Here is a 22,463-nt window from a genome sequence, read left to right as displayed (position 1 = left end):
TAAAAGATAACAATCCAGATACTTGGACAAATTACATTTTTTGACACAATGGGTAAAATAAATAAATCAGTATTTTAGTTTCCAATACATAGCACTTGCATTATTATAAAAGTTCCATGTTGTCTGTTGGGCTTTCCTTTAAAGAAACAATGGATTTCAAACTTGCATCTACTAGTTGCAATATCAGCCAAACAATAATCTACATCATGGCCTCTAGCAGTTTTTCACCACTGTATTCCTGGACAATGGACCAAATGGTATCATTCTAATGCACTCAATATTCATGCACTCCAGGAATATGTTCATGAATAGCCACCTACAAGATTTTTCTCTCAGAATCCAGTCCCCCCCCCCTCCCCAAAGGAAACTTCCAATTGTGCCAACAACAAATCCAGCTTAAAGGTTCATATTACATCATTCTACTCTGAAAAACACTATTGTTTTCTTTCTGTTCAGCAGAAAAGGAAATGTTTAATCTTTGGAGAATAGTAACTTTAGAGAATTTTCAAAGATTTCCAATGAACTGAGTTTCCAAGATTTAGAAACGTTTAAAAATTAAAATAAACAATTACCAGCAACAGCAGTCTTCTGAATCTTCAAGGGAACATTTAGATGGTATCAAAAGGTTTTTGCATAAAATAAATCCAAAAGCAAAATAACATACATACCAGCCTCTCACTTAATGCATTTATAGTTCTCTCCATGATGAGAAGACGAACAGCGAATGGTATGTTGGCATTCATAGCAAGAGGATTTGAGTTTAGGAGCAGGGAGGTTCTACTGCAGTTGTACAGGGCATTGGTGAGACCGCACCTGGAGTATTGTGTGCAGTTTTGATCTCCTAATCTGAGGAAAGAAGTTCTTGCCTTAGAGGGAGTACAGAGAAGGTTCACCAGATTGATCCCTGGGATGGCGGAACTTTCAAATGAAGAAAGACTGGATAGACTAGGCTTGTACTCGCTGGAATTTGGAAGACTGAGGGGGGATCTTATAGGGCGGCACGGTAGCGCAGCGGTAGAGTTGCTGCTTTACAGCGAATGCAGCGCCGGAGACTCAGGTTCGATCCTGACTACGGGTGCTGTACTGTAAGGAGTTTGTACGTTCTCCCCGTGACCTGCGTGGGTTTTCTCCGAGATCTTCGGTTTCCTCCCACACTCCAAAGACGTACAGGTATGTAGGTTAATTGGCTGGGTAAATGTAAAAATTGTCCCTAGTGGGTGTAGGATAGTGTTAATGTACGGGGATCGCTGGGCGGCACGGACTTGGAGGGCCGAAAAGGCCTGTTTCCGGCTGTATATATATGATATGATATAAAATTCTTAAGGGTTTGGAGAGGCTAGATGCGGGAAGATTGTTCCCGATGTTGGGGAAGTCCAGAACCAGGGGTCACAGCTTAAGGATAAGGGGGAAGTCTTTTAGGACCGAGATGAGAAAACATTTCTTCACACAGAGAGTGGTGAGTCTGTGGAATTCTCTGCCACAGAAGGTAGTTGAGGCCAGTTCATTGGCTATATTTAAGAGGGAGTTAGATGTGGCCCTTGTGGCTAAAGGGATCAGGGGGTATGGAGAGAAGGCAGGTACAGGTTACTGAGCTGGATGATCAGCCATGATCATATTGAATGGCGGTGCAGGCTCGAAGGGCCGAATGGCCTACTCCTGCACCTATTTTCTATGTTTCTATGTTTCTATGATATTTCAGAAAATCGTTTTTGAAAAAATGAAATCAGCAATTTAGGCAACCAAAGTAATAATACATCAACAGATATTCAAGTTGTGTGTTTTTTATAGTGGAGATGGTAGGAGGAGGGGAGAAGGAGAACAAATCAATAAGTGAGTTCGGTATTTCGACTGAGCATGCGCCGGTCATAGGTCGCAGCGGCTAAACATTCTCGCCGGCGTTTTATCCGTATTTTCCAGTTTTGCTTTGTAGAGGTAAGAAAATACTGCTTTAAAAAATATTAATTAGGTGTATTTATGGTTAATTTGTACGACTACGATGATTTTGTAGGTTTTATTGCTTTATGCTTCGGTGAGTGAACGATTTTCTTTTGCTGTTTGTGCAGCGATTAGACAGCTGCAGAGGTTAGCATCCAACGGAGCCGTTTGTCTAATCAAACCCTCCCTTAATATCGCCTGGTAGACACAAAATGCTGGAGTAACTTACCGGGACAGGCAGCATCTCTGGAGAGAAGGAATGGCTGACGTTTCAGGTTGAGACCCTACAGGAAGGGTCTCGACCTGAAATGTTAGCCATTTCTTCACTCCAGAGATGCTGCCTATTCCGCTGAGTTACTCCAGTATTTTATGTCTAACATCGGTGTACACCAGCGTCTGCAGCTCCTTCTTACGCGTTAAAAAATCCCCACGCTTAGTCCTTTATTGGGGGTTACAGAGCTCCCTCCCACCCCAGGCAATGTCATTTGTGCCGCCTCCCAGAGCAGACTCAGGCGCTGCACAAACTCACCCTCATTCCACACAAACCTCGCTCCTCTTCAGCCCTACGCCACTCCCGGGGATGGCAGTGCCAGCAGAGGCTGTGTTCGCCAGTGCTGGCTCCCTGTAGCCTGTTGTCTGGGTCTTGCTCCCTCGATCACACCCCCGACACGTTTCCGACAGGCTCACTCCTCACAGCCAGCGCTGCCATGAGAGAGGTCCCCGGGACAGGTGGGCACAGACCTGTCGGGTGCCGCTCCGTCAGGTTACAGGTTTTGCAATTGGAAACGGGCAGAGGGGGTGTGATCGAGAGACACGTCAGCCATTCCTTATCTCCAGAGATGCTGCCTGTCCCGGTAAGTTACCCCAGCATTTTGTGTCTACCAGTTGATATTATAGGGAGGGTTTGATCAGACAAACCGCTCTGGTGGATGCTAACCTCTGCAGCTATCTAATCGCTGCACGAACAGCAAAAGAAAATCGTAACGATCTCACTCACTCACCAAAGCATAAAGCAATAAAACCTACAAAATCATCACAGTCATACAAATTAACCATAAATACACCTAATTAATATATTTTAAAGCAGTATTTTCTTACCTCTACAAAGCAAAACTGGAAAATACGGATGAAACGCAGGTCTGTATTCACGCAGCAGATCAGCTGGCGAGAATGTTTAGCCGCTGCGACCTATGACCGGCGCATGCTCAGTCGAAATACCTAACTCATTTATTGAGTGGGTACAAAACATGAGAAGTCATATATCGTGTTTTCCATGCTCCACAAACTTATGCAATGGTTTCTGTTAGAGAAACACAAAGGGAACTGGCAGCAATTTTCTTAATTATAATTATTTAGAAGTGAAAATGGAGATGATGAGAAGCAGAATAATAAATATGTCTGTACAAATCTATTACTGGCTCAATAGAGCTCCAGCTCACTGTTTATACTTCAACCAGACAACCAAGCTTGCAACACGCATTGCTGACTGCAAATGACGATTTATTGACGCAAGCATTGCTGTACATGGCATGCCAACAATCAATCATAGAAGGACTTTTTTTAAACAACTTTTCTAGAAGTTAATCTATGGCTGTAAATTTGAGATTACAAATCTAAAAAGAGCTGACATAACAGAAGAAAAGGCTTATACCACAATGAACGTGTTTAAATAAAGGACACAGAAGCTGCCAATAATTTAAACAAAAGCAAGGAAACTACCGAATGAGCCAAAAGTCTTGTTGATTCGTGTACTGTCCAATTCTTACTAAATGAGAACTCCAGGGTTTTGCAGCTTGTTACTAGAATTCCGACAAGTTTCTGCAATATTTTACATCTTTTCCCGAAAAAAAACAGGCTGTAAAGTACTTGAAATAAAATTCCAAAGATATCATTATAGCGTGGTCCAAGGTGCAGCAAGTAGCATAAATTATGCCTACAATCCCATGAACAGCAAAGTTCCTACCTCAGCAAGATTGAGGATTTGGATCAATTGTAATATAAGAAAGAAACCTAAAAGTAGAGCAGGCTACTCCTCCATCCGTACACACACACACACACACACACACACAAACTATAGAAGTGATCTGGACCAAAATGCAGATGCAAAAAAAAACCAAATGCTGGAGATGGACAGGCATCATCAATGGAGGTGGATGGAAGTGGACAGATGATGTTTTGGGTCTGGATCCTTCTTCATCCAATTCCCTCGGCCACTTCCAGTCTGGAGACTTGCACATCGGCACCACTGGGTCCCGCCACCCTTTCTCTGATGCTGATGGATTTCAATCTGGACAAATGTGTTCTGTTGCATTTGACGCCAAAGGCAAGAGGAAAGTATACAGTAAATGGTAGGGCCATTAGGAGTGTTGGTGCAAAAAGTGATTTTGGGATGCAAGTCTATCGCTTCTGCAAAGTGGCAACACAAATGGACAGGGTGGTAAAGAAGGCATACGGCATGCTTATCTTTCCCAAGTATAAAAGTCAGGAAATCATGTCACATTTGGAGTATTGGGTATAGTTGTGGTTGCCACACTATACCAAGGGAGTTCAAGTGGCTCACGGGGATGTTACCTGGATAGAGAGTATCACCAATTCAGTGAGGTTGGACTAACTTGGAGACACAAAGAAATGCAGATGCTAGTTTACAAAAAAAAGGCATAAAGTGCTGGAATAATCCAGTGGGTCAGTCTGTGGCTCTGGGGAGTAAGGATAGGTAACGTTTTGGGTTTGGACATTTCTTCAGATTGATTGTGGGGGGGGGGGGGGGGGGGGAGAGAAAGATAGGAGGGGCAGGGCAAAGTCTGGCAAGTAATAGGTGGAGTGTGCAGAAAGGAACTGCAGATGCTGGTATATACTGAAGATCGACACAAGTACTGGAGTAATTCAGCGGATCAGGCAGCATCTCTGGTTAAAAAGGATGGGTGACATTTCCAGTTGGGGCTCTTCTTCGGACTGAAAGTAGAGGGCGAGAACTGGAAGTAAGAAAACGCCAGACAAAACAGCAAAGTTCCTACCTCAGCAAGATTGAGGATTTGGATCAATTGTAATGTAAGAAAGAAACCTCAAAGTAGAGCAGGCTACTCCTCTATCCGTACACACACACACACACACACAAACTATAGAAGTGATCTGGACCAAAATGCAGATGCAAAAAAACCCCAAATGCTGGAGATGGACAGGCATCATCAATGGAGGTGGATGGAAGTGGACAGATGATGTTTTGGGTCTGTATCCTTCTTCATCCAATTCCCTCGGCCACTTCCAGTCTGGAGACTTGCACATCGGCACCACTGGGTCCCGCCACCCTTTCTCTCGCAACAGATAATCAAGGAAAGGTGGAGTCCATAATGGCCCATTTTTAGCTGAGGTGATAATGAAGGGATACAAGGATACGAACAGTGGAACCACTAGTTCGATTAGCGTAGGGTGACAAGGTTACTTGAAATTAGAGAAATCAACGTTCACACTGCTGGGTTGTATGCTGCCCAGGTGAAACGTGGGTGCCGTTCCTCCAATTTGCATATGGCCTCACCCTGACAATGGAGGAGGCCCAGGACAGAAAGGGAAGTTAAAATGTCTAGTAACCGGGACATACGAGCCTGCACCAAGAACGGTTACAGTAGATGAGGTTGGAGGAAGTGCACGTGAATTGCTGCCTCACCTGAAAGGACTGTCGGGGACCCTGGATGGAGTCGAGGGAGGAGGTATAAGGACAGGTGTTGCATCTCCTGTGGTTGTAAGAGAAAGTTCCTGGTGAGGAGGTGTTTGGGTGGGAAACGATGAGTGAACCAATGAATTACAGGGGGAGCAGTCTCTGTGGAAGTTGGAAAGATGGACATGGGAACATGTGATTAGTGGTGGGATCATGTTGGAGGTGACGGAAATGTCAGAGGATGGTGTGTTGGATGCGGAGGTTGGTGGGGTGAGAAGGTGAGGACCAGGGGAAATCTCTCCTTTTTGCATTGGGGGGGGGGGGGGGGGGGGAGGAGGAAACGAGACCTGCCGATGCCACCCCCAGCAGCTTCAAGGCCGGGTTGCTGAGGGTAACTAGATTGATTTTGAAGAGATAGATTGTTTTCAAAAAATGGGGGAGTGGAATTTTATGTTGGGTCAAAGATGATGCTTTCCCTACAAGCTAAAGCACAGTGAATTTTGTGCAAAGTCGGGTGGCACACAAGCATTCGATCAATGTACCAGCAGTTTATTTGTTGAGTAATTGTGTATAATTGTATTATTATAATGAATGGGACACCGAAAGAAGCTGTGACCCTGCATCCATTGATGGCGCAGGGAAAAGTTTGCAACTGAAGAAAAGGAGGAAGCTAGGATCAATCTTTGAGTTGGGAGATAAAACCACTGAGGAAAGTCCTGTGGCTCCCTTTTAGAACAGACATAAATAGGTCAACGGCAAGACACAACAAAGGTGTGCCACAGGAATGTGTGCTGCGGCCTTAACTGATTACAATTTATATAATGACAGATGAAAATATTAAGTAACATGCATGCCAAACCAGTTGATAATGCAAGTAATAGAAAAGATAGAAATACAAATATAGATAGAATAAGTGAGAGGGCAAAGATTTGGCAAATAGAATACAATATGGGAAATACGGAGGTGTACATTTTGATTGTAGAAATTAAAATTTTCTAAATGTTAGCCTTTTGACGTGCTGAGGAATCTGGATGCCCAAAAGGCATAATTTGCAAATGATAGGTAGCAGCTGCTGTCTAGCAAGCTGTTTGGAAGGCAGACTGCTATCATTTAAAATTGTATTCAGTTACATAGGGAAATTCAGAACACATATGGAGTATAATGTACAGTTTTGATATTTGCATTTAAGGATGGACATTAATGCTATGGAAAGAACTCTGTGAAAGTTTGCTAGACTGATACGTGGAATGAGCAATTTATTTTATGTAGATTGTACAGGCTAGGATTGTATCCACTAGAGTTTAGAAGAGCGAGAGACAAGTTGCTTGAAATATTTACAATCTTGAAAAGGTGGATGTGGAGAGGCTATTTCTTCAGAGGGTCGTACAGCACAGAAACAGGCCCTTTGGCCCAACATTAAAGTGACGATGGTAAGGTGGGCCTAAAATTGTCGCGCTATCGTGTACCGTTTTGGCTGAAGTTCAGTCACAAACAAGATAATAAACGAGAGTTTTAGTATATAGATGTCCTGCCCTGATATGACTTCCCAAAATGCAACACCTCATACTTATCAACATTAAACTTCATTAACCATTCCTCAGCCCATTTTCTCAACTGATCAAAATCCTGCTGTAATTTATGATAGTCATTTTCACTATCTACGATATCACCCACTTTAGTGTAATCTCAAACTTATTAATCATGTCTTCTACATTCTCATCCAAATCACTGATATAAAACACAAACAAGCAATGGCTCCAGCACAGTGCAGCATAACACTAGCGACAGGTCTGAAAAACAACTCGATGAGATTCATAAGGCACAATCTCCCATGTACAAAACTATGCTGAACTATCCTTAATTAGTCCCTTTCTATCTAAATGCATATATATCTTATCCCTCAGAATTCTCTCCAGTAACTTGCTTGCCACAGATAGTGGTCTATAGTTTCCAGGCTTTTCCTTGCAGCCCTTCTTAAATAGAAGCACATTAGTCACCTCAAGCCTCCCGGTGAGCATCACTCACCCTGACTAATGTTGATTCATATATCTCAGCCAGGGCACCTACAATTTATTTCCTAGTTTCCCACAGTGTCCTTGGATATACCTGATCAAGCTTGGGAGATTTATCTACCTTCATTCAACTCAGGACGTTAAGCACTTCCTTGACCATAATACAGACTGTCCTCAAGACATTTCCATTAACTGTCCCAAGTTCCCCAGTCTTTATGTGCTTCTGCCATATCTATACATTTATTTACACCTACCTATAATCTCATTTGTTTCTTGTGTATCACTCCAAGTCTATCCCAAAGATAGACACAAAAAGCCAGAGTAACTCAGCGGGTCAGACAACATCTCTGGAGAAAAGGAATAGGTGACCTTTGGGTCAAGACCCTTCTTCAGACAGTCTATCCATCACTTAAGGAAAAACAAAATCAGCCTATCCAATCGTTTCCCAAAACTCTCATTGTCTAATCCAGGCAACATCCTATTGAATCTCCTCACACCTTCTCTAACCACCTACATCCTTCCTATCATGTAACAACCAGAACTACACACAATATAATTCCAAGATACAAAAGTGGGTGGTTCTACAGATAGTGAAGGTGGTTGTAAAAAATTGCAGCAGGATCTTGATCAATTGGTCAGGTGGGTTGAAGAATGGTTGATGGAATTTAATACATAGAAATGTGAGATATTGCATTTTGGGAAGTAACATGGGCAGGACCTATACAGTGAATGGTTGGGGGTCTGGGGAATGTTGTAGAGCAGAGGAATATAGGAGTGCAGGTGCATGGTTCCTTTAAGGTGGAGTCGCAGGTAGATAGGGTGGTCAAAAAGGCGTTTGGCACATTGGCCTTCATCAGTCAGAGTATTGAGTATAGAGGTTGCCAGGCCAGGATTGCTCTAGTGAATTATGTCAGTATGTTGCTAATTCTGTACTATGGGATTGCCAAGTAGACAATTAAAAGCATTCAATGATGTTCTCAAAGCCATGTTGAAGATGCAATATTCCCTCTGAATTATTAGAATCCCTGCCCAAAGGAACATTGGAGATGGCACCAGTCCATGCAGCTTCATTATATGGAAGACCAGTGTAAATAGTGAAAGGAGCCCATGACCTCATGAACTACCTGCTCATCTGTCCTATCAAATGCCTCCTATGCTAAAGTTTGAGGGACCCACACTGGCTTCATAGTCACCTTGAACCTCTCAAAACTGGGAAGGAAGCTCCTGTTTTTGCCAAAGCCGGCATGGCCACAATGACAGTTACTATTGGCTATTCTTGACATTGGACTCTTAGAGTCTTCGAGTGATACAGTGTGAAAATAGGCCCTTTGGCCCAACTTGCCCACACCGGCCAACATGTCCCAGCTGCACTAGTCCTACCTGCCCATGTTTGGCCCATATCCCTCCAAACCTGTCCTCTCCATGTATCTGCCTAACTGTTTCTTATATGTTGGGATAGTCCCTGACTCAACTACCTCCTCTGGCAACTTGTTCCATACACCCACCACCCTTTGTGTGGAAAGGTTACCCCTCAGATTCCTATTAAATCTTTTCCCCTTCACCTTAAACCTATGTCCTCTGATCCTTGATTCACCTACTCTGGGCAAGAGGCTTTGTACATCAACCCGATCTATTTCTCTCATGATTTTATACACCTCTATAAGATCACCCCTCATCCTCCTGTGCTCCAAGGAATAGAGTCCCAGCCTACTCAGCCTCTCCCTACAGCTCAGACGCTCTTGCCCTGGAAAAACACTAAAACAAAAATAAGACTAAAAATGTAACAAAACTTACCATTTTAACAGCTTATGAATCCGTCCAAACAGCTTGTTAAAAATGGCCACGTTGCTCACATTCACTTGGCTAATGAGAACACAGAATAAAGCCAATTCAATTAGCAATCTTATTTCTAGGAACTAATCCTATGTGCTAAGTGAGTCTCTTCAAGTGTCTCCTCACATAGTTAGGGAGCTGTTCTCCAAAGTGCAGTGTATATTTTGTCCACTTAAAGCACATGGACATGATCTTCACATTGCAACAACTTCAAGAGAAATACAGCAAGCAACACCAACCATTATTCATGCCTTTTTAACCTCACTAAAACGTTTGATTTTGTAAACTGGAAGAGATCTTTCTGCAGAAAGTTGTCTCCATCTTAAATGTGCTACATGCAATCCATGATCCCAATCAATACATAGCAGCATCAAACAAGACTGCTTCATTGCACCAGCATTCATTTCCAAAGTTTCTTGCAGATATGATGCACATCACTTCCAACATACTTGTCCACTGGCACGGAACTATTCACAGGACTTGTGGCAAGATGTTTAATTTTTGCTTCAACTCCATAACCAGGGACACCCAATCTTAATAGTTGAGCCACAGTGCAGATGATTGTTCTGTTTACATAGAGACCAGTACCGTCTTCACTGCCTCATTCACTGAAGTACTTCTCATTTTGAACTAAATGCAGCTCATTAATTCATCGTGAATTATAAATTATTTTGATATTGTTATGGCAATGTATGTAATAATAAAGTTGTCATCACATAAATGTTCCAATTTGAAAATGCTTTCTATCTGTTTCTGACTTTCATTGTCTCCTGATCTTACTGCTGGCATTGCAAGCTCCCTTCAATCAAGTACCAAAACCAATAGGAAATCTAGGACGTTACCAATACCATTTCAAGAAACCTGCTGAAAGGAAGGGGATTATGTCAATCTGGAAGTAGAATTCAAACCCAAGCCCTTTTGGTTCACAAGCCTAGGTCACTAGGTTACTGATTTGCTTGGTCATGTGACTTGAATTTATTTTCAAGCAATTATATTACTGCACTAGTGAGCCGATACTGTGATCTCATGATCAATGTCTGCATCCATTTTCAACATGGGAGTGTGTGTCATGACACGCGTTTCTTATACTATCCAGCTAATGCAACTAAATCATGTGGATATACTAGGGCAATGCTTACGTGACTGGTAATATGGAGGCCTGCTCTAAATCAGAAAATGCAAATTTGTACTCCACAAATGCAGCTGGGAAAATACAAATAGTTGGGGTCATGCCACCATCAGAAATTTCACAACAGGAAAGTAAGTCTGCATTCTTATTGGGTCTGGCTTACAGGAAAACTCTAGGCACTGAACAGATGACTCCTTATCCCACGAAGTTGCCCAACAAGCAATTCAATAACTAGTCCCATCACTGAATTAAAACAAAAATTGTTCTAGTTCTGAAGATGAGCACTTGCACATCTTATGTAATAATACACCACAAATTCTAATACCCAAGTTCTTGAAACTATGTACAATCATCTCTATGGTGAAAAAAGTGGGCAATCAATCCATTTTGCAGTCCTGGAATTCACAGTAAATACCATTGGAATAACAATACTAATAAATTCTTGTTATAAATTCCCAGTATGACATAACATCATCATCAAAAGCTTCATCGTAGTTTGATGGGAAATACATGCTTCTTTGGATATCTTTCTACTTATTCCCTTCTTCTCCTGAATGTACGAGATCCTAACTGGGCTACAAGAGGCAACTGTGTCTGCCCAGTTACTTATTTTCAATTATGATTAATGTCAAATAAAATCAAGATACACAGTAGTCTCTTGAACGATCATCAAGAGATTTTTAATAATTAATAAATGGCACTCTATAAATCTTTTTGAAACAGCTACACTTTTATTTTAAAGCAAATCTTTTCTGTTTAGATTTAATCCAACAATCCCTACTCTCTTTTAGGAACATAAGTACAGTGTTAATCTCTTTCTTGTTATCAGTATATCCATGAAACGTCCCCTTAACCAAGTTTCCATGATTGCTTGGAGAAATCAAATAGCCAAGGATCCTGGAATGGGACATCTCACAGCATGCTACTATTTAGACTTGACTCTGCATCAAAATATGTTGTAGCCATTTTTGCTGGAAGCTTGCATTGATAAATGAACGATGAGCAACTTAATGAATTGTGGAATGAGGTTTTGTTTCTTTATTCATTGCCACTTTAGAATTCAGAAATAAATAAAATGATGAAGAAGGATATAGTTATTTAAAATAAGGTTACAACCATGCCCGAATGCCTAGATGTTTCCTGGGAGAAAACTGAGGGTGACCCACGAGATAAATTTATCAGTGTGCAGGAGAGTGCACGTATTCAAGTTGTTGTAGCCTGGAGTAGGCATTTGCAGAGAATGAACAAGTCCAGTTGGCAACCATAAGGAACAGACTTGCCTGTCCAATGTACATGCCAGTGCAGTTGCCCAGATGATTCTTCTCCCCTGGACTGGTCCATGAGGTACAGGCAGTGTAGATACTGTATTGACAATTCAGAGTGGGGTGATCATCATATGTATGGACAGAAGATGAATTTAACACCAGCGAGGCCCCAAAGCATGGCATGAACCCAATGTAATTTAACCTGAAGGCCAGGCTGGAAGCTTTTACCAGCCTGGCCAGGGATGCTCAGTAACTGTGTGGAGGTTTGTAATTATGATAGGACATATTACAACAGACATAACATGTCATTAAATGAAATATCCCGGTATGTTTCCAATCCCTAGTTGCTAATTCTAGAGTCAAATCTGATGCAGAAGTGAAACAAATAGAAGACTGCATTAGTATAAAAAGTGAAAAATCTGAATTTTAAAAAAAATGTACAATTATACTTGACTGCAAGAAAAAATGAAATTAAATTAAACATTTTAAATTGTTTCCTTTATAAACCAGAGATAAATTGGCATCAGATCAACATGTATTCTATCCTGAAGGTATTTTTCCAGCTTAACAATCAGTCTACTAGCCAATTTTGCAAAAGTAGCCATTTAAAAAAATAACAGGTGGGATTAAAAAAATGAAATGCCATTTGTACAAATGCCCAAAGCAGGGAAACTCAGCCTACCAGTCCTGGAGATTTGCAACTCAGGTAAATCTCAATCTCTTGTATTGTTGAATAATTTGCTTTTTAATAACAATATATGGCATTAACGCACTGCTAAAATACACTGTCAGCGAGACGCAGCCTAATTGCAATAGCCGCCATCAAAAGAAAAAAAAGAAAAATAAGTGATGCATTTTGTAGGGATTTCCAAAGGCAAAATTAAGGAAAAGGCACAGTCGCAGTAAAACCTCTTATACAAATTTATAAGCAGCATTTGGCACATCTCAAATTGCTGGGTATCCTCCAAAAAAACAACACAAATGCATATTCTGGGATAACAGATGTTTGTTTCATGAGTTACGGACTACAATCCAAACATGCCAAAGAAAATAGCTATTTTAGCCAAAAATATGTGATTGAAGCTCGCTGATAGTGCATTTCTCCATTTATAAAGATGTTGTATACAATAATGCACTGCACCATGCAGAACATATTTTGACAACTTCACCCCATTCTCCTCTGTGGAGCTGATTGTGGGTTGTAGTTCTACGGGTCGCCAGAGCTGCAATATCTTTATCCGAAATGGTAATTATTTACATTACTGCCAATAAACAGGTTAGGAAACTGTGGAAGGTATCACAATCAAGACCATTAGATATTCATCGACTTCCAACAGGGATTGGCAAGTATTAAGCAGAGCAGTAAAGTTATCCTCCACCAGGGAGGTAGAGACTGATAATAACCCTATACAAGTTCACTGATTCAAAGTTCAAACTAAACCAAGGTCTTTCTAGCAGAGCTTCATCACGACCAAACAGCACAATTTGGATTATCACAGCATCCAACACAAACAATATTGAATGTGGCTTACCTGAATGGCTTTGAGAGGTCATCATTTAGACAGGCAGCAAGTATCAATGGGTCAAATTTTCCAAACAAATAAAATGGCAGCCCCCAAGGGCTCCAGGAATACATACAAATTTGGTAAATTAATAAACTCGGTCAGTAAAGCATCCTGTTCTTCAGCCAAAGAACTACTTTCCAAACTAGGTATTTTCTTCACTCCACTTCCAACTGTGAACCTGCTGGGAAAGATATTTGGTTAATTTTAATCTCGAGAAGCCTTTCTACGACAAAAAAGTTCAAAACACTTTTTGCTATTTAAGACCAACTGATAACAAGATCAAAAACTACAAGAGCTGAAAACAAATAACCTTTACTCCAGATTTCCAAACTGCTGAACTGCTTCATCCTCATCTGATATAATTCCCTGGAAACTCTCCTTGGCAGAGCTGACCATATTCCCAGCCATGCTCCTGTTCCCAGCTCTCATTCCCAGCCATGCTCCTGTTCCCAGCTCTCATTCCTGGCCATGCTCTGACCACTACCTGCCACCTGCACATCTGGTTCCCACATTCCCAGCCACACGAGGTCCACGCACTGGCTACCCACCTTCATATCTCCCTATCCATTCCTGGCCTGTTTCCATCTGTACACCAGACCCCAAAGGAACAAAATGGAATTGATGCAAGACACCACTGCCTCATAGGCATTGCAAAGAAGAACACTGGTCTAGGGTCTAAATCGTGAATTCCTCATCATAACTGGATACCTTTTGCTTTCAATTTGGTCTCATTTTTGCTTTCCAATTATGACTCAGTTACCCAGTCCCAATCAAAAGACTGAGTGCATAAGACTGGCAAACCAGCTGTTACACTATTGTTGTAATACTGCCACTTCTCAGTTATGGGCCTGTCCCACTTAAGCGATTTTAAGGTGACTGCCGGTGACTAGGCTGTCGCCGTCAGTTCGCTGGGGTGTCGTGGGCATGATCGTGAGGAGTCTTCCAAAAATCGTAGTGGATCTCGGCGCGTCGCTGAAAAATCATCCAGTTTGAAATTTCTCGGCGACAGCTGGCTTGTTGCCAGGTATCATTGCTTATTGCGAGCGCTGTCACATGCTGTCCCCAGGTTTGCTAGGTTCTCTTAGATGCATTTAGAAGCACATAATATTAAAATAAGTAAAGTCATTTTCAAATACCATAAAATGCTTGTGTTTAACCAATTTATTTAATTTATGTAATCTCGACCTGACTCGGCTTGTCGTGGTCATTGTCGTTGGGTAAAAGAACATTTTGGCGATCTGTTACGACTTTGACAGTCGCCGGCAGTCGCCAAAGAAATCGCCTAAGTGGGACAGGCCCTTTAAAGATCAAGGTCCCGTTTGCTATAGAACATTAAAGACAAGTGATTTTTGGATTTATAAATTTACATCATAAAGCCATTGTGTCTTTATGTATGTGTGCTCAACTTATGAAGCATTTTTATCATGATGAAATGCCCACTATTTTCTACCCATAATACATATCACAGCTCCACCAACAAAAGGCACAGTGTTAGAGAAACTCAGTGGGTCAGGCAGTATCTCCGGTGAACATGGATAGGCAACATTTCGGGTCGGGACGGGACTCTTCTTCAGTCAGATAGTGGTAGGTGGAAGCAGTACAAAGCCTGGCATGTGATTGGTGGACACGTGACGGTGTTTTTTTTGGCAGATGGTTGGACAAAGATCAGAGATGAAAAGGTCAGAAATGTCTTTTCATCTCTGTCCTGCCCCACCTCTCTTCCATCTTTCTTCCCCCTACTACAATCAGACTGAAGGTTCTAACCCAACATCACCTATGCATATTTTCCAGAGATACTGCCTGTTACTCCAGTACAGTGTCTTTTTTTTGCTAAACCAGCATCTGTAGTTACTTGTGTCTACACTTCCACCTACACCATTTTGACTTTGTTGTATGTTCAACTTGTCATTGTGATTTGCCACTAATTGTTTTGTCTCTCCCATCAAAAAGTCTTTCAAAAAAATTCCTAGCAGTTCTGGAGATTGCATGTTATCTAAGAAATCGTGATATTAAAACAAAGATGAACATAATTAATCAGCAGACAATAATGGTTCATTAAATCTTGCTACCTCATTGGTAGGAACAAACCAAAACATTGTGGACAAAATAAAACTCAGTGCCCAAAGTGTTAGCCCTTGAAATGAATAATGTGTTACACCGTTAAAAAGGAGAGAATGTAAAAAAATGTTAAGCCTTGGGTTTGAAAATACTGAGTCTGGGGATAGCAAGACCAACATGGCAAGAGTGCAAAAATGTAAAGAGGGCAACAGATTAAACCATGACTAGTTTGAACTTTAAGAGCAGACCCATGCAACAGTCATCTTGTCAATAGCAAGTGCTGATATCCTGACGGCATAAACATTTCCAAGGAACTTAAACAAATCATCAAGGCATCTGGCTATTCCCCTAAACAAGGGGCTTATAGATGAGATGCCAGGCTCCATCTGCCCTTCCTCTTTTCCAGCTTTCTTTCCTGCCTCCTCGTAATCAGTGTGAAGCGAGGTCCCAACCCGAAACGCCACCTATCCATGTTCTCCAGAGATGCTTCCTGACCTGCTGAGTTACTGCAGCATTTTATGTCTTTCTTTGTTTGTAAAGGGATGAGAGATGTTCCAAGGTTGTTAACAACACATTTTATTTTTAAAACTGCATCAGAGGCCTGGATTTTCCTCAAAACTGGTAGTGCTCTGTGGAACTGCCAGCAGTTCACCCATCCTTTCTGGCAATTAGATGCCAGAAAGCTTCCTTAATCCATCCTACTATCTTCAAAAATGTATCCTGATGTACACCAGTTCTTACTGTTGATGGCAGGTAAACTAAATCAAGCAAAGAATTCAAAACTATAACTCAGTGAACAAACCTTGTTGCAGAGATGTCCAAAAAGGTAAAAAGAAATATCCCGTCATATTATTTATTACTTTGTTTAGCAAACTAGCAATTTATAATGCCACAATGAAATCATCCCATCTTATGGAAAATAAAAAAGGAATCCACAACATTAACGTCATTAAAAAAATGTGATTTCTGTACTCCATCATACCAGATTGTTTACAAACCACTGAAATTATTTTTGAAGTAAAAAGTTGAATTAACATTTTGAGCTTGATTGACAAAACATAGAGGCATATGCATAACCCATGTTTGTAGGCTGTAAATCATAGAAACATAGAAAAATAGGTACAGCAGTAGGCCATATGGCCCTTCGAGCCAGCACCACCATTCAATATGATCATGCCTGATCGTCTAAAATCAGTGTCCCGTTCCTGCTTTTTTCCCATATCCCTTGATTCCTTTAGCCCCAAGATCTAAATCTAACTCTCTCTTGAAAACATCCAGTGAATTGGCCCCCACTGCCTTCTGTGGCAGAGAATTCCACAGATACACAACTTTCAGGGTAAAGAAGTTTTTCCTCATCTCAGTCCTAAATGGCCTACTCCTTATTCTTAAACCGTGACCCGCTTCTTCGGAACTCCCCCAACATCGTGAACATTTTTCCTGCATCTGGCCTGTCCAATCCTTTAAGAATTTTATATGTTTCTATAAGGTCCCCTCTCATCCTTCTAAACTCCAGTGAATACAAACCTAGTTAACCCATTCTTGCATCATAGGTCAGTCCCTCCATCCCGGGAATTAACCTGGTGAACCTACGCTGCACTCCCTCAATTGCAAAGATGTCCTTCCTCAAATTAGGAGACCAAAATTGCACATGATACTCCAGGTGCGGTCTCACCAGGGCCCTGTACAACTGCAGTAGGACCTCCTTGCTCCTCATCACGATATGCCAATCAGTGTTGACAATGTTACCGCACAAGATCTGGAATACTCACCATTATGTGTATTCCAAATAAACAGAAATAAATAAGTTTTATCATACATGTTTACATGAGTGGGTCATATGTTTTAAATTAACGGCTAGTGATAAGGAAGTAGGACAGAAATGGAAAAATATCCTGAATGCAACAAGATTCCCAATACCCAAAATATATTTGAATGGTCATGAACTGTGAATAATTGTCCGGATGGTATCACAGAATTGTTATGCAACAGAAACAGGTTAGTTAGCCCATTCTCTGCAAAAGCAATTCACAATCCCATTCCCTATAAATTTGAAACTTTCTCCCTTGATGAAGTATTTCCTGTTTTTGAAATCTGTGATCAAATGATGATGATTACTCACTGCAGCGATTTTCCCTGAGTGACACTCCTGGTTCATTTCACGATCACCTAAAATAGTATCTTCTGTTTCTCAAGCAATCCACCAAAGGAAGCAGTTCCTCTTTAATCACAGTTTCCAGATCACTAATGGCTTTGAACAAATAACTCAACTTGTAAGGGGAAAAATAATTCCAGTCCATCCTAATAACTGAATTCTCTCTTTTGTTGGATCATTTTATTGAATCTTTTCTTCATTCTTTCTGGGGCTTTCATATCCTTCCTATAATAGTGATCAAAATTGGCCTCGATACACTGGTTATGGTTAGAGTAGTTTTAACAGCACGTCCATCTTTAAAACCCCATGTTTCCAAGCCAAGAATCACAAATGTGTTTTCATTATTTAAAAAAAGACGCTTCCGTAATTGGGCCTGATATATTGCCAAGTCTCTCAGTTTCAGCAAACCAATAGAATTGCATTTTAGTTAGACAAATGAGGAAAGGCATCAATGTACATTTCAGTGCTACAATTTATTAGACATGCTCATTCCTCTCCTCCTCCCACCTCAGTTGAACTATATTATTACCATCCTCAATGTTTGCTATGCTTCCATGTTTTGTATCATCTTCACATTTTCAAATAGTCTCATACACCCAAATTATTAACATAAGAAAAAATGCAATGTTCCAGGGAACACCACAGCAAACAATATTCCATACCATAAACCCACATTCTGTACTATTCAGGATCTATCTCCAGGCCAACGTGTGGTGACTAAATTCTGCTGACTACTATAAATGGTTGTTTGAAATCATATTTGGAGGACCGATGTGCCTTCCCATGACGACCCCCCCCCCCCCCCCCAATGGTATTATAATCTCAGTCACAGGGGCCGATGTCAAAAGATCCTTCAGGAGGGAGAACCTGGGCCACTACAATTTGCCTAACACTCCAACAGATCTTCAAAGGATGCAATCTCACTGGCTCTCCACTCTGCACAGGACCACTTGGACAATAAAGATACAAACATCGGGCTGTTGTTCATAGACAATAGGTGCAGAAGTAAGCCATTCAGCCCTTCGAGCCAGCACCGCCATTCAATGTGATCATGGCTGATCATTCACAATCAGTACCCCATTTCTGCCCTCTAACCATACCCCCTGACTCCGCTATCATTAAGAGCTCTATCTAACTCTCTCTTGAAAACATCCAGAGAATCGTCCTCCACTGTCTTCCGAGGCAGAGAATTCCACAGATTTACAACTCTCTGAGTGAAAAGGTTTTTCCTTATCTCCGTTCTAAATGCCCTACTCCTTATTCTTAAACTGTGGCCCCAGGTTCTGGACTCCCCCAACATTCGGAACACGTTTCCTGCCTCTAGCGTGTCCAATCCCTTAATAATCTTATATGTTTCAATAAGAGCCCCTCTCATCCTTCTAAATTCCAGTGTATACAAGCCCAGTTGCTCCAGTCTTTCAACATACGACAGTCCCGCTGTTCTGCCCCAGGCTTTTGGGTTCTTTTAGCACTGTTTTAGCGTCCCTAGTGGTGATTTGTTTGATCTGGAAGTGGGTCTCTTGTGACCTCTTGTGACCTCAAAGCGTGACCTCAAAGCAGCCATTTTCTCCTCAGGCAGTCCAAGAAGCAGACTTGTATATCTGCTTCCATCCTTTCCTTTAAGCTTGTGAAAGCATCATCTGTAAGTTTCTATGTTATGTAACCCTATAATTCTAATTGTATTTGGTGATATTTGTGAGGAGAACGCTTTTGGCAACTTTGTAAGATTTATCCTGTAATTGCTGAAATGTTACATGTGCCTGGATGGTGTGGAGCCGAAATGGGTTGAAACAGAAAGTAGGCCGTTATGAAAACTACGTTGTATTTAAAGTGCATTATTGTAATTTAATATACATTTATAGTAATAATTCAGACATTTTGGGTTATTTAAAATTCATGTAGTATGTAGCAGCAAGCCATAGCTACCTTGTCATTACACTTGTTCTAACACTATTGAATCGCTTATGTATTTTGTTGTGTTATTCTACAGTTTCACTCTTGATTCATGAATGCACCTACAATGGCATCTTAATAAAAGGCACAACTAAGATGATCCCTGACTCTTTTGCATTTATTGGACGGAGTTTGGCTGGCTGTTAAATTGTGTCGCCACATAATGAGAACAGTAGTGAAAAGATGTCAATCCTACAAGCGAGGCAAGCTTCATGGTAGTAGACTGCATACAAATTCTGCATCATGTCTGAAGAAGGCAGACCAACGGCCCTTGCAGAGGAAGACAAGGCCATCGCCATGGCAGCGTCATCACTCTACACGACGGACCATACGTCATAGGCGGGCTCAGGACGTTCTGGTTCATCACGACTATCACGTCGATCTGGGTCATCAGCTGCTGCTGCAGCCGCCAAGGCACGCGCTCATGCTGAAGCCGCACGGACACGTGCACAATTTACACAGAAGGGAAATGCCATCAAACTTGATCAAATTAAACTGGAGACGACCCATCAGCTTGACCGGGCCAAATTAGAGGCAGACTTAGATATGTTACATCAGGAAAAGGAGGCAGCCGCGGCTCTGGTTCAAGCCGAAATACTAGAGGCAGCAGCGGCAGCAGAGCTCGATGAAGAGTTCCCGAGAAAGTAAAACCATGCCACCTCAGTGCAAAGCAGAATGGATCGTACGGGAGTCTATGTAAGGGCACAAGCTCACTTCACTGAGAGGGCTAAAACAAACGCAGAACGCTTGTGCAAGAGAGAGCCGCCTTTCCAAAATCATCCCGATTCAGCCAATAGGAAGCAGCTCATTCATACACACTCCGCATACCAGGAAGGCATTTCAGCACATCCAAAGCTAACCAAGCTCGAGTCTCCCGACCCCCATCCATATTACTCCAGACATGGAGATGACCTCAGGGCATGCTCACACCCAGCACCCCATCATCACCAGCCAGACTCTCGAGACATGTTAGACTTTGCTAGATTCTTAGCACGTCGTGAATCGTTAATACAGGTCTCACGAAGTTCGACAACCGACCAGAGACTTTCAGGGCATGGAAGTCAGCTTTCATCAACGCCATTCACGGCCTAGATCTTACAGCTGGCGAGGAACTGGATTTACTCACAAAATGGTTGGGCAAGGAATCATCAGAGCATGTGAGGAGAATTCGATCTGTCCACGTGTCTGACCCCAGTGCAGCTGTAGAAATGGCTTGGGGTAGGTTAGCTGAGTGTTATGGCGCACCCGAGATGATTGAAAATGCGCTTTTTAAGAAGCTGGACACCTTTCCTAAAATCTCTAACAGAGACAACACTAAGCTTAGAGAACTTGGAGACCTTCTTATGGAGCTACAAGCGGCCAAAGACGATGGATACTTACTGGGACTGGCTTATTTGGATACCGCAAGGGGAGTAAATCCGATTGTGGAGAAGCTGCCCCATTATCTACAAGAGAGGTGGATTTCTCATGGCATGAAGTACAAAGAGGAAAACTATGACTGCTTCCCTCCATTCTGGTATTTCACCAATTTCATCTGCCGTGAGGCAAAAGCGAGGAATGACCCTAGCTTCACCTTCCTCAGCAGTAACCTTACGAAAGGTGACAAATTTACACCCAGGGACAACAGTCAGAGAATGCCCATTGCTGTTAACAAAATGGATGTCTTCCCCAAAACACCCTCCTACATAGATCCATCTCCTGAAGAAAATGACCCTGGTAAACACTGTCCTATCCACAATAAGCCTCACCCCTTGAGAAAGTGTCGAGGCTTCCGTATGAAGACACTGGAGGAGCGGAAAGCTTATTTGAAGGACAATGGCATCTGCTTCAGGTGCTGTGCATCTTCCTCTCATTTGGCACGTAATTGCAATGCTGCGGTTAAGTGTACAGAGTGCGACAGTGAAAACCACAGCACTGCCCTCCATCCAGGTCCACCCCCTTCAGCTTCTCAAGCATCCAGCCCCTCTACAGGTCATGGCGGGGAGGGAGCCTCGTCTTCATTACCATCCGTGAACAGCGCATGTACAGAGATCTGTGGCAAAGGTCTTACAGCCAGGTCCTGTTCAAAGATTTGTTTGGTCCAAGTCTATCCAAAGGGTAGACGGGAGAATGCAGTGAAGATGTACGCAATGCTCGACGATCAAAGCAACCGATCGCTAGCAAAGTCAGAGTTTTTTGAGCACTTTCACATCAACAGTAAAGCATCTCCTTACTCATTGAAGACCTGTGCCGGCATCACAGACACAGCCGGGAGAAGAGCTGACGGTTATCAGATCGAGCCTGTACATGGTGGAGTTAGTCTGTCACTCCCAACACTGATAGAATGTAATGAAATACCGGATAACAGATCTGAGATACCTACACCTGAGGCTGCCCGTTACAACCCACACTTGAAGTTCATTGCCCCAGAAATCCCAGAACTGGATGAGAAAGCTCAAATCCTCCTACTGCTAGGCCGCGACATCTTGAGAGTCCACAAGGTGAGGAAGCGAGTGAACGGGCCTCACGACGCCCCCTTTGGCCTCAAGCTGGACCTGGGGTGGGTTCTAGTAGGTGATGTGTGTTTGGGCAGCTCTCATATGCCAAGGGTGCAATGCTTCAGAACCAGTGTGTTAGAGAATGACAGGCCTTCAACCTTCACACCGTGCGAAAACCACATCCATCTCAAAGAGAAGCTGAGCACCAGAGCAGTCCATATTGAAGTTATCGAGACGATGGAGACTTCAAGCTGCATTAATGCTCTCCGAAGGTTCTTTGCTATTCGAGGACCTGCAAGACAGTTGCGCTCTGACTGTGGGACAAACTTCGTAGGAGCAAGCAAAGAACTGGGATTCCACAAGATGGCGAAGGAACCAGTGGTTCAGGAATACCTGAGGGACCACACTTGCACATGGGAATTCAATCCGCCC

General features: G+C 42.2%; 1 protein-coding gene across 7 annotated transcripts in view; it reads right to left on the bottom strand.

Annotated features, from left to right (window-relative positions):
* hdac4 (histone deacetylase 4) overlaps positions 1 to 22,463 on the bottom strand; it is a 330,518-nt gene that overhangs the window by 275,906 nt on the left and 32,149 nt on the right. For 4 of the 7 annotated variants that reach the window (XM_078403501.1, XM_078403498.1, XM_078403495.1 and 1 more), the window contains exon 2: positions 13,359 to 13,569. The exons of 2 other annotated variants lie outside the window; for them this stretch is intronic. In XM_078403501.1, coding sequence (XP_078259627.1) covers positions 13,359 to 13,383 — 25 coding nt within the window. In that variant the 5' untranslated portion in view covers positions 13,384 to 13,569. Of the gene's footprint in view, positions 1 to 13,358; positions 13,573 to 22,463 lie in introns of all 7 variants that reach the window. One more of the 7 variants, XM_078403496.1, reaches the window with a different exon arrangement.

This window comes from Rhinoraja longicauda, chromosome 8 (assembly GCF_053455715.1).
Source record: "Rhinoraja longicauda isolate Sanriku21f chromosome 8, sRhiLon1.1, whole genome shotgun sequence".
Lineage (NCBI taxonomy): Eukaryota > Metazoa > Chordata > Chondrichthyes > Rajiformes > Arhynchobatidae > Rhinoraja > Rhinoraja longicauda.
This window is presented reverse-complemented; position numbering and strand designations above follow the sequence as displayed.